This window comes from Leptopilina heterotoma, unplaced genomic scaffold (genome assembly GCF_015476425.1).
Source record: "Leptopilina heterotoma isolate Lh14 unplaced genomic scaffold, ASM1547642v1 Lhet_172, whole genome shotgun sequence".
Lineage (NCBI taxonomy): Eukaryota > Metazoa > Arthropoda > Insecta > Hymenoptera > Figitidae > Leptopilina > Leptopilina heterotoma.
The window spans coordinates 68,364-81,445 of NW_025110888.1; the positions used below are offsets into that span (position 1 = coordinate 68,364).

Consider the following 13,082-nt stretch of genomic DNA (forward strand, 5'->3'; position numbering starts at 1 on the left):
ACAACAAGTTGTAAAAGCGACCATTAAGGCAATCCACAATCGAATTTGTACAGATCATAAAAATTGGACTCACAGGCCATCGACAGTGACGTTAGGGTTTTTTAGTTTTCCCAAAATTTGCAAACTCCCTTTTTTCCTTTGGGCCCTAGCACCACCTTAACTTACCCCTACCATTTAAAAAATTGCAAATTCTGAAGAGTGGGAATGGATTCCTGGGTTGCGAGGGTGTTGTACACCATTTTTGAGTTAAGTTCTCTCTTAGACTTGTTCTAATTACTTTCGATTTTTTTGGGCTTTCGCTCTAATAGATATCGCGTCTTGAGGTTCAAAGTTTTGAGTCTCGCAAACAAAAATTAGTTGAAACCGCGATTCCGAATAAACGATTAAATTCCTTGGTTAGTTTTCAGTAAAGGTGAAAGTTCAAACATTTAAAGAAACTAAATTTTCATTGAATAAAAGAACGAATTAATTAACTAAACCTCTACAACATTATAATTTTTAATCCGCGTAATAATTGTACATTTCGTCAAACTTATTATTTTCTAAAATTCACTTCAGACTATTAATATCTGTTTTTTATAATTATTTAATCACTAAATAATAAAATCATTTTGCTAATTTGGTTAAATTCGAAACTACGTATTATGCAGATTATTGGTATTGTAAGTAACTAAAAATTACACAGTAAATAACTACTCCTATTTATAAAAAATTATAAATTTTTCTAAAATCCCTTTGTTTTACTTTTCTTTCCTCTTTTACCAAATCAATAAATTAAGGTGAGTTTTAACTCTTTAAATAAAAAAAGTTTCACAATTCCATTCTTTTTACCGCTCGAAAGTTTGGAAATTAAGTTATTTTTATATAATTTAACTTATAAATTACACAGGTCAACAAAAAAAGACTAACTTTTTTTTTATGAGATATCGGAATGGTTTCCGATGTATTTTTGGACGCTGAACACGATCCCGACTTCCAAAATTGCCCATCACGTCAGGATTTTGAGAAAAGTGGGGGTAAAGACCCCAAAAACGCTTTTTTGAGGATTTTCAACATTTTTTTTCTCTTTAACCTGACGTGCTAGAGACTTCCACAAGGTCTTAAATTAAAGCTTGTAATGTGCACTAGAAGACCCATATCAATAAAATAAAAAAAATTAGAAGTTTTTTTAAAAAATGGGGTTGAAGGCACCAAAAAGGTGGGTTTTTCGATTGCTTTAATAGACTTCATGCTATTGCTTGGATTCGCTTAAAATTTGTTACTCAGGGTTTTTGGAGTCGTAGATTACGAATCCAAAATTAGTTTTTAAAAATTTAAAATGTCGGAACCAAGATGGCAGATATAAAAATTAAGAATTTCTTGGATTCGCTTAAAAGTTTGTTACTTCAGGGTTTTTGGGATCGCTGATTACGAATTCGCCATTTTAAATGTTTGAAAACTAATATCGGATTTGTAATCAGCGACCCCAAAAACCCTAAGTAACCATTTTCAATCGAATCCAAGCAATTGCAAGAAGTCTATTAAAGCAATCCAAAAACACACATTTTTTAGTGTCTTCAACCCCATTTTTAAAAAAAATCTGAATTTTTTTTATTTTATGGATATGGGTCTTGTAGTGCACATTACAAGCTTTAATTTAAGACCTTGTGGAAGTCTCTAGCACGTCAGGTTAAAGAGAAAAAAAAATGTTGAAAATCCTCAAAAAAGCGTTTTTGGGGTCTTTACCCCCACTTTTCTCAAAATCCTGACGTGATGGGCAATTTTGGAAGTCGGGATCGTGTTCAGCGTCCAAAAATACATCGGAAACCATTCCTATATCTCATAAAAAAAATGTTAGTCTTTTTTTGTTGACCTGTGTTATTAGATGTTAGTTCCGTAACATAAGAAATTTTGTTGACAGCGGTGGGATTGACTCGTACAAACCAAGCGTTTTTAGTTCATTTTCCTTTTGTGGTACAACAATATCTGTACTTTGTCGCGAGATAGGAGTAGACAGAGATGTGCTAGGCAAATTCGAAAAGTCTCGAGTTTCGGGAACTACCAAATTGGTTGAAGAGTTTCGAATAGACGTTTCCATTATTGTCGGCATAATGGTTTGTTCACACTCAATTTCAGAGTATTCCGATTCAGAGTCTAATGGGTTTTGTTCAGGAGAAAGAAACTTGATAAACGGTGTATTCTCGGCTTAATGATCGGGTGCGAGAATTGTTTTTTCGATAACTGTCAATTGATTTTCATCTTCCGAAGTGGAAACATGATTAGAATTTGATCGAAAAGAATTTGATTCGTCGTTTTTATCATCTTCTTTTTCCGATGAAGGTGATAATTCTAACATTGGAGTAGAATCGACATTAACGGTTATGTCAATGGGAGTTGATTCGTTAACCCTTTAATGGCCGAGTTTTTTGTGGTTAATTTAAAGTCATAATGTATATTAGATTTATTTAATAAAGTATTCAGTATGAGAAAAAAAATTTTGTTAACATGTTTCACCCCTTAAAACCACCCCCATGGTAAATTACTACCCCAAAAAATTGATATTTAATCTGATTGAAGAATTAAACATTTTTTAGCTCCTATCTACTTTACAATTATTTATAAAAATCCCCTGAATATTTAAAAATTGAAAACAATGATAATCAACCCCTAGAAAACCACCCTTTAAGTCAAATTACCACCCCTCGGTCGTGAAAGTTTTTACAAATGATTAAAAAAATCTATAAATTCTAATTGCTTTTAAATTATAAACAAATATTTAAAAATTACACAGATATCTATAATAATAATAAACTCACCCCTACCCTTAAAGCCCACCCCTAATTCATAATTTTTTTAGTTTTGAACAATCAAAAAAATAATTTCCATTGTTTCCATACGTTTCGAAAATATGAAAAAATATTTCTATGATAACTAAGTACTGATATTGAATATAAATATATAATTAAATATAATAATAATAAAACCCACCCCTAATTCATAACTTATATCGTGATTTCAGTTTTCAACAATAAAAAAAAATAATTTTTACTAGTTATTATCATATTATCATTTCATCTACCCAATGCACTCCTCTCCACGACGTTGTGGAGGGGAATGCATTGGGTAGATGAGATAGTGGGGGTACGACAGTAGTACAAACACTCCTATGTGGAACTGCTGTTATGACCCCAGCAGCGCGTCGTTTCATTTCCTGCATGTAGCGTTCTCCAAGCTTATTTTCACCAATTTGCCTTTTGCACAAAATTTTTGGAATTTTATTTATATTTTCCAAAAATAAATCAAAATGAATAGGAGTAGACAAAAGAAGATCCCGAATAAATTAGCCTCACTTCCAGATGATCCTGATGATTCTGAAATAGAAGGGGATATAGAATCAGAAGAAGAATCAGATGTTACCTCTAGTTCATGTGATGAAGAAAGTTTATCATCTGAAACTGAGGACACTGATAATGCTAGTAACGATCTAGATTGGTCGATATCCACCGAAAGGTTAAATCTTTTTAATGGCATTAAAACGGATCCAGAACTTTTGTTTAACTTGACAAACGATACTTGTGAAATTGAATATTTTCTTTCTATTTTCAGCGAGAATATACTGACTAAAATAGTTGAAGAAGCTAACAGATATGCTGCACAAAAAGAAAGAAAATCTTCAAAAACACGTAGGTCCTCTGGATCCGATAATGATTGGATTGATTTGACTGCAAAAGAATTGAAGGCTTGGATTGGAATGAACGTTTTTATGGCGATTCATAAATTACCGAGTGTAGATTTGTACTAGAGTTCGGATCCTGCTCTCAGAGTAGATGTAATTGCAAACGTCATGACTCGAAATCGTTTTCAAAAAATCACTGCAATGTTGCACTTGAATAAAAATAACAATTGTTTTCCCAAAGGAGATTCAAGATTTGATAAATTACATAAAGTGAAGCCTTTAGTCGAAGCATTGAATAGGTCAATAAAAGACGTTTATAAACCTTCCAATCTTGCTGCAATTGATGAATCTATGATTTTATTTAAGGGACGTTCTTCACTAAAACAGTACAATCCAATGAAACCGATAAAAAGAGGGTACAAAGTTTGGTGCTTAGCCGATTCTGTAACAGGCTTTGTTTCTAATTTCGAAATTTATACTGGTAAATCAGAAAACAAAAATTCTAACGATACATTTGGAGAACGCGTTGTTCTGAATTTGACGGAATTTGACACTGGCACTTTGGTAGCATTCGACAACTTTTTCACGTCTGTGAAACTTGTATCTAGCCTTCATGAAAAAGGGATTTTCTCAGTTGGTACCGTAAGGGCGAATCGAATAGGACTTCCTGACATGATGAAGGAAAAATCGAAAATGCAAAGAGGTGAGTACGTATTTCAAAGAAAAGGTGCTGTTACTGCTATAAAATGGATGGATGCAAAGCCAGTGACGCTTGTCATCAGCGCATCATCCAAGTGTTGTAAGTGCTGTAAAAAGGAAAACTAAAACTGGAAAAAAATAGATGTGTCTTGTCCTCTTGCAGTATCATCCTACAACAAAATCATGGGAGCTGTTGATAGATTTGATCAACTAAAAGAAAGATATTCCATCGGCAGACGATCTCGTAAGTGGTGGCATAGAATCTTTTATTTTTTAATTGACTTAGCGATTGTCAATTCGTTTATAATGTACAAAGTAAAAAATAAAGATTCTAAGAAAACTCATCTCGATTTTCGTGTGAATTTAACTAAACAGCTAATATCGAATACTACTTATCGAAAACGTACAGGTCGTCCAAACAATTTCGTAGGGAAAAAAATAAACCGTTTACAAGAAAGTAGAAAAGTTCAATTAAGTAAACATGTATTGGAGTCTATTGAATCTCGTAGACGATGTCGCTTTTGCAGCACTAAGGAAAAAGAAATTCGAACTAAATATGTGTGCAAAGTTTGCGACGTTCCTCTTTGTGTAGAACCTTGCTTCAAAAAATTTCATGACAGTTAATTCACGCGTAAAACCGACGTAGTGTGCGTAAACAATTTCTATATATCTCGTCATATGGAACTAACAAAAATTATTACTATTATCTACTTTTTATTAATGCGTTTTTTTCTTGTGGTGTGCGTAAACAATTTCTACATCTCGTCGTATGGAACTAACAAAAGTTATTCTTATTATTTACTTTTTAATTATGCGTTTTTTTTCTTGTAGTGTGCGTAAACAATTTCTACATCTCATCGTATGGAACTAACACAAATTATTCTTATTATCTACTTTCTATTTATGCGTTTTTTTCTTGTGGTGTGCGTAAACAATTTCTACATCTCGTCGTATCGAACTAACAAAAATTATTATTATTATCTACTTTTTATTTATGCGTTTTTACTTGTAGTATGTGTAAGTAATTCCTATATCTCGTCATATGGAATAGGCAAAAATTACTTGTTATAATTTTTATTTACTTTTTCAATTATGCGTTTTTTTTCTTGTACTGTGTGTAAATAATGTCTACATCTCAATGTGCGAAATTATAAAAAATTATTATCTAGTTGTTATTTATGCGTTTTTTTCTTGTTGTGTGCGTCAACATTTTCTACATCTCGTCATATGGTATTTTTAAAAAATTATTATTGTCTACTTTTAATTAATGCGTTTTTTTAATTGTGCGTAATTAATTCCTACATTTCGTCGTTAAAATTATCAAAAATTATTATTATTATTATTATTATTATCTACTTTTTTATTTATCCGTTTTTTACTTGTAGTATGTGTAAGTAATTCCTACATCTTTTTGTATGGAATTATCGAAATTTAGTTATTATTATTATCTACTTTATGTATTTGGAATTTATTAAACAATACTTCTTAATTCCTAGAACTTGTGGTTTGAAATATACAAAAGGGATTATTATTATCCATTCATTTAATTTTAAGCTTTTAACACTTAAGTTTCCTACCTTTCTATTTAAATTTGTATGTAAGAAACAATGTTGGTAGAAATAACACTTCATCTTTTATCATTTAACTTTAGTTTAATTTGAGGTTTGTTTTTTATTATTATTATTATTATTAAAGGTATTACCATTCTAAAAAATATTATTCATTCCATCAACAAGGCAATAAAAAAGAAATAAAGCCAGAGCTATAATTATAGTGATATTTTTAACCCAAAGTTTCAAAATTTTAAAAACTGATATCATATTCGTAATCAGCGACCCCGAAAACACTCTTGTGACAAGTTTCACGCGCATCTAGTGAATTTTAAAATTTTTCGGTCGCCATATTGGATCCGCCATTTTGAATTTTTAAAAAGTGACATGTGTCCCACTGGCCATTAAAGGGTATAAATTTTTAACGATAATGGTTGTAAATTCAACTGCGCGGGCGGAACGTAATCGTCGTCAATTTCGTACCGTTCATTTGTTTGTTTTTTTCGAAGCGTGTTTTGAGATTTCGAACTCGAGTCGAACTCAGAAGTTGAAGTGTCCCTCTCCAAGCCATACTAAAGCTTGATGGTCAGTGACACGAGAAAAGGAACCTATCGTTAAAAAAATCGATTTTGAGATTATGGTGTTATTCGACAGATTATTCTTTGCTTTTTCACGTGAAAAAATCAAAAGTTGAAAAACTTAAATAGTGTTAATAATATAAAGCCCGAAAGTTAAGCATGTACGCGTAAATACACGGGTTTTCTGCGCATGGCGTCGCTTTAAACGCTCTCCCTGTAAAATTCTCTTTTGCGGCGATAGGTCCCTTTTCTCGTGTCGCGTCACATTTAATAAATCAGAAAGCGGTTTTGTCCTTCGTGCAAAATCAGCAATGAATTTTCTTTAGTAACCAACAAGTCCGAGGAATTCTCTTATGCTCCTCTGATTTTTCGGCCTAGGAAAATTCTCTACTGCTTCAATTTTTTCTGGTTGTAACCGGAGACCGGATGCTGATAAGCGGTTAAAAAGGCGTCTTGTTTTACCCGTGTGATCTTCTATCTATGCTCGATGCAAAAATCACGATGTCATCGAGGTAAACGAATAATTCGGTTCCCTGAAGTCCAGTTAGCACACGATTCATTAACCGTTGAAAAGTCGCGGGTGCTCCTTTCAATCCGAAAGGCATGCGCAAATATTCGTAGTGTCCGTTATCTGTAGAAAATGCTGTTTTCGCGGTATCACTTGGATTCATCGGAATCTGGTGAAATCCGCTCGCTAAATCAAACACAGAGAAATATTTGGATTTTCCCAAATTATCTAGGCAAGGAAAACGCATCGCCAATCGTTTTACTATTTAACGCGCGAAAATCAATTACCATACGCCATTTACGTTTGCTATGGGCGTCCGGTTTCTTTGAACAATCCAAAGAGACGAATTTTACGGAGAACTTGATTCTTTTATAACACCTAGTTTGAGCAATTTCGTAATTTGTTTCCTCACTTCTTCCTTATAAACCGGCGGATAACGATACTGATTGGTGGATAAGGGTACGCCATTAGTTGTTGGAATAAAATGTTGAACCAGTGACGTGCATGGAAATTTATCTCCTGGAAGATAGAAAATATAAGGAAATTCTTTAATGAGCTCTAATACGCTATTACGTTCTTCGAGAGGAAGTTGTTTTACTCCTACTAATTCGCATAATCTGCGAATTCTTTGTCGTTTAGAGAGACGGGGCAGCGAACTATAACTATCTTCTACAATTTTCTCGAAAATTTCGTCTGAATCGGATTCAGATTTGTTATCGTAGAGATCGTAGGGTATTATTTCTTAAGGGGCTACTTGGAGAGCGACATCTTCATCGCTGACATTATAGGCAGTGACCATTTTCGGTGGTTACTGCAGCATTACCAATAATAATGCCTGCTCCGGCGTCGACTAATGGTAGATATCCCTCCTTACAATCGCTATTCGTAATTTCGATAGGAATGACTTGACGCGTGCGGGCTTTGAAAAAAAGAACCGGTGTCTTTATTGGATGTAGAAAGTTTAAATTTTGATTTTAGTCTGGAAAATTTTGTGAATTGAGAAATGGTATCGGACTAATAGGTCGACTAACAGTAACAATCGATTTATGATGATAAGAGATTGTTACTTCTTCCTGATAGAAATAGTCACCTCCCAAAATACCATCATCTGGAACTTTAACTTCGTCTGGTACCTTGGTAATTTCTGTAATTGTTATTCGTCCAAGGTTATTAACCTGAGCTTCGGAACTTAAACAACCCTTTTTAATTAAATTTATTGCGCAACCTGTGTCTACGAGAAAAATAGCCTTTTTTGTTTTTAACTGTCTAACCTCAACTTGGACAACCGGACATCGGGAATAACAGTCTTCGCATCTGACTGCATAATGGCCACCGCAACCCGGGAATGCATCGCTGGGGCGCTCGCCGGCAAGTTCTGGCGACGAGCGCTTCGTGAGTTTAAATGCTCGGATTGAGTTTTGCTCGGACCCGCTGCCTGATTGTTTGAATTAGAATTTTTAGGGTTAAAAAGTGCAGGAGATTTTGGGCGTCTAGGGTTGGAAGGGTTTCTACACCTGAACGTTTCGTGTCCTACGTCGTTGCAAAAGGAGCAAAAAGGGGCCCGTTAAGGTCGGAATTCGTACGATCTTTCCACGTAACAGTTTTCTGTCTATCAAAATTTTCTCGTGTAGGCGATTTTGACGCAGGGTGGAAGACATGATCGCGTTCAAGAATATGCACAGGGTGTTCTTGTGCTTTATTTTCATTATAAGGATAACGCTGATAACCAGGAGAAGGTGATCGTCGGTGTGGGTTATACATTTCTGTACGGTTTTCGTTACGATAACGATCGTGTTATGAAGGATATTGCGCGACAGGTCTTTGTGGATATTCTCGTTGAACATCTCTGTCAAGATAATTGTTTGAATAGCGCTCTTCCCCGTAAGAAGGAGAAAAATCACGGCGAGAGTATCTAACAGCTGATTCACGCGTTCGCAAGCGATAACGAGCACGACGTTCCTCTTCACGAGCTAAATCGATTGCTTCTTCAAGAGACGCAGGTTTTTGTGGAGAAACTTGAACTTCGATATCTGGGGACAAACCGTCTGGGGGAAAACCGTCTAGAAAACAACCTACAGGGTCGATTGCCTTGAGAAGAGAATCTAAATTTGCTTCCTCTGCCGTTCCGGCAAGAGCAGCCTTAGCACTGCGCACTATGTTCTGTACACGCGTTTCATATTGTGTGACATTTTCTTCGAGTAACATTGCCACGCGCGCTAGTTCTTGATGGTAAGATTTAAAATTTCGAGCGTTCGTAAACCGTTTTTTCAAATGTTTAATTAAACCTTTTATATCAACGAGATCTTGTCCATCTACTGCTTCTTTCGCGGGTCCTTTTAATTTGGCAATGACACTTCGCGTAAATAGCTCCTTACAACATCCCGGTAATAAAAGTTTCTCGGCATTTTTAACATCAAAAACGAAAGATCTCAATGTTGGTTTATAACCGTCGAATTCTGGTACACACGTAAGAGCATTGTAAAGGTAATGAAACAAAGTATTCGCGTCGGGGGCACTCATTTTTGTTTAAATTGTTTACTTAGAAAATGTTTAACTAATGCGATTAAATAAAAATAATGAATACGAAACCCGTTCAAGAGCACACAGAATATTGAAATTTTTTTTTAGATTTTTTAATATATTTTTTGTGATCAGACTATAAAAATATACTAATAAACTCATTTTTAGTTAATTAGATCAAATAATGTAAAAATTAGAAAAAATTTTTTTTAGTTTTTCTTTGACAACGCTATGGCCATTATTACATAGCAAGTTCTCTATATTTTTCCTGTAATATTCGCGTTAAAATACACCAGTATGCCAAATTTTAGCCCTCCATGTTGAATAGTTTAGAAGTTAAGGGGAGGGGAATGGTCACTTTTTATACATTTTTGGCCAAAAATCTTGTTATTTCTTTGACAACGCTCTGACCATCACCTCCAATCACATTCTCTATATTTTTCCTGTAATCTACGTGTGAAAATACGTATCTGTACCTAATTTGAGCTCTAGAGGTAAAATAGTTTAGCCGTTAGGGGGGGGGGGCGATTTGGCTACGGACACAAGAGTCTCACCAATAGGGTTCCGCCGATACACCGTAGGTGTACGAAACCCTAAAAATAGAAAATAATAGAACTACATTAATCATAAAAATAGATTACATCAGAATTTCTAAATGTTATATCATTAATAAAAAGTAATGAATGTCATTTCAGAATTCTGAACAATATTAACACTTATGTCTCGAAATTGTATTACTTTGCCGGTTTCCTAACCTATGTCAACACTTATTAAAAACACCAACAACTTTATTTACTTGTGAGTTAGTGTATTACTATTACTATATATGTATAGGATAAAGCCGAAGATGCACGAAGTAAGATCACGTGAATCTAGCTAACAGATAAACTCAAATATTAATGTAGTAGTAAGTAGAGGGGCTGATTTTCGATGGAGCGTCTCAACCAATCGGGGACGCTCTACTTTAAATGTATTTCCTTCAAAATTCGTCTATTGCAGCTAAGGCCCTTTCACCGTGGAACGTCACAGATGCTGACTTTTATCCAGATATTTCATTCTGCCAAAATAGAATTGATAAATTCAAAAAATGGAAAAAAGGCAATGATCTATAGTTGGAAAATTTTAACACCAAATTATAAATTTAATTTTTTAAAAATGTTTTTCTATATTTTTTTACATATTTATATATTTTGCTTCCTCGCGAGGAAGCTTTTTAGTCGTTTAATTTACAAAATTTTTAAAAATCCTTTTAACAAATTTTCTTCTATATAGAACTATGTGATATAAGACTCTGAACAATTGTCCGGATGTATGTATGTGTGTGGATCCCGATTTTTGTGAACACGATAAAAAAATTTTTTTTTGACTTTTTTTAAGTTGGTTATTAAAGTTAATATATAATGAAATCTTATTCTTTGCATCAAGATGAATCGATTGGTATATAAAAAGTATAAATTGTATGAGAATTTATAGAGTTAATCACAAGAATTAAAGCTGAAAAATTCGCGTGTGTACTTCCGATTAAGGGGGACCTCCGATTTAAATAAATATTTCTTGAAATACTAATTTCTTGTGATAAAAATTTGTTTAAAAGAAAACTCGAATTATTGCAGTTCGGATAAGTAGATATTTTAAGTTTTTTATTTCGATACCACAAAAATTGTTGCAAGTTCAATGTGGGGAATATTCTTGCGTCCCCAAAATATGTACATAAACTGTATTTTGTTAAAATTGGATGTTCTTTTGAGCGAAAGTATATTTTAACCCGTTTTTATGGTATTTTATGGGTTTTTACATTTTTTTCGGAAAATAATAGATTTTAGCAAATAATGACGAGACAATAAAATGTGTATTTTGGTGAGATCTATAACTTTTGTTTAAAAAATTTTTCAAAATTTTTCGTTTTTTACGAATTATACGCAAAAAACCACAATTTTATGGGTTTTTAATGATTTTCACCATAAACATCACATTTGCGCCAATTTTCATTATCATTTTCGTAATCAGCGCATCAAAATACGTTGGTATACCAATTTTTATTGAAATTGGAGGTCCCCCTTATTCTTATTTTTATCAAAAAATAAGTTCTTTCCGAAAAATTATGTTGCTGTATAAGAAAATCTTACTCATTTATTTCTAAAATCTTATTTTTTGCACCAAGAAGGATCGATTGATGTTTATATAGTATGTTAAGCAACAAGGGTATAAAGGCAGCCATTTGTTTACGGTGATTTTTGTGACACGAATGGAGGTCGAGGGCGCCGTAGGTAATTTTTATATTCAGGATTCTTCATTTTCCAACTTATTCTTTTCAAGAATTGTTTCTTTTTAATATTTTTTTTCTTTTTCAGGATTCTTATAGCCATTTATGTTATCTGTTATTGTCGATTTTTAAAAAATTTAATCTACAAGTTGTGTTTCTTTCTTAGACAAAAAATGGAAAAATCATATGCTAAATCGTCTTATAATGACGATGATAATAGTAATGATGGGGCGGAAAGAACCATTATTCTTATTTTTGAGAGTGACGATGAGTCTAATGATGAGTATGGAAGTGAAGGATCCAGTATTTATGTGGACGATAATCATGATAACGACGATAGTGTTGATTATAAGACTGTAGGAGATGGCAGTGATGATGATCATAATGATGAAGAAGTCACTCTTATTGTCGATTTATTGTAATTACTCAGGTAACGATTTTATTGTAATATTACAATTTTAATAATAATAATAAAAATAATAATATTTTCAGTGCATATATGTGTTGTAGATACCGGAAAGTTGGAAGAAATAAAAACTTTTTTTATAAGACTTATAGACATGTTTATTTTTAAATAAAACAAATTTTTTATAAAAAATTGTTTTAATATTTGCGTAAATTGAAAGATAGCTTTTAAAGAAAAAATAGAAATTGCGCGCGCATATTAGCATGTTTACAACTGCGTGCGCAGGATAGTGGTGAGGTTAAAGAGAAAAGGGGTGGGGGACGGTGATTCCATTCACCAGCAGAATCATTCTCTTCGAGGTCTCCGAAGTAACCGTAAGTGAAATTTTCTTTACTATAGCGCTTTTATTGTCAGATTTTTACAGGATCCCCTACAGATTTTATTTTCAGATTTTTTACAGGTTTTCTTACATATTTTATTTTCAATTTTCTTATTTTACAAGATTTTTTTACAGGTTTCTTTATAGATTTTATTTTCATTCTTTTCATTTTCAGATTTTTTACAGGTTTCCGTATAGATTTTATTTTCACCTTTTTTATTTTACAAGATTTTTTTTACAGGTTTCTTTATAGATTTTATTTTTAGATTTTTTACAGGTTTCCTTACAGATTTTATTTTTAATTTTTTTATTTTTCAAGATTTTTTTAAAGGTTTCCTTTCAGCTTTTTTCAGGCTTCTTTAATTACACTGGTTTACAGTGAAATTGTCAATCAAACAAAACAATTTTTTTTCGAATAGTAGGTGTTTTTTGAGTAAGAAAATCATAGTTTTAATTTTTTTCCCTCGTGCAGTTTTTCTCTAGCTTCAAATTTTGCATTTTCGAGGTGCGACGCCACTTAAACT

General features: G+C 33.0%; 1 protein-coding gene across 1 annotated transcript; it reads left to right on the forward strand.

Moving 5' to 3' along the window:
* Positions 1 to 3,823: 3,823 nt before the first annotated feature.
* On the forward strand, positions 3,824 to 4,978 carry LOC122499700 (piggyBac transposable element-derived protein 4-like). The gene is made up of 3 exons (XM_043608179.1): positions 3,824 to 4,454; positions 4,518 to 4,598; positions 4,764 to 4,978. The coding sequence occupies exons 1-3, from the start codon at positions 3,824 to 3,826 to the stop codon at positions 4,976 to 4,978; spliced, it is 927 nt and encodes a 308-aa protein (XP_043464114.1).
* The last annotated feature ends 8,104 nt before the right edge of the window (positions 4,979 to 13,082 follow it).

Coding starts and splice junctions, on each gene's coding strand:
- LOC122499700 (XM_043608179.1), top strand. CDS start 3,824: ATGACTCGAAATCGTTTTCAAAAAATCACTGCAATGTTGCACTTGAAT. Junction 4,455..4,517: donor CAGCGCATCATCCAAGTGTT/GTAAGTGCTGTA, acceptor GTCCTCTTGCAG/TATCATCCTACAACAAAATC. Junction 4,599..4,763: donor TTCCATCGGCAGACGATCTC/GTAAGTGGTGGC, acceptor GAAAACGTACAG/GTCGTCCAAACAATTTCGTA.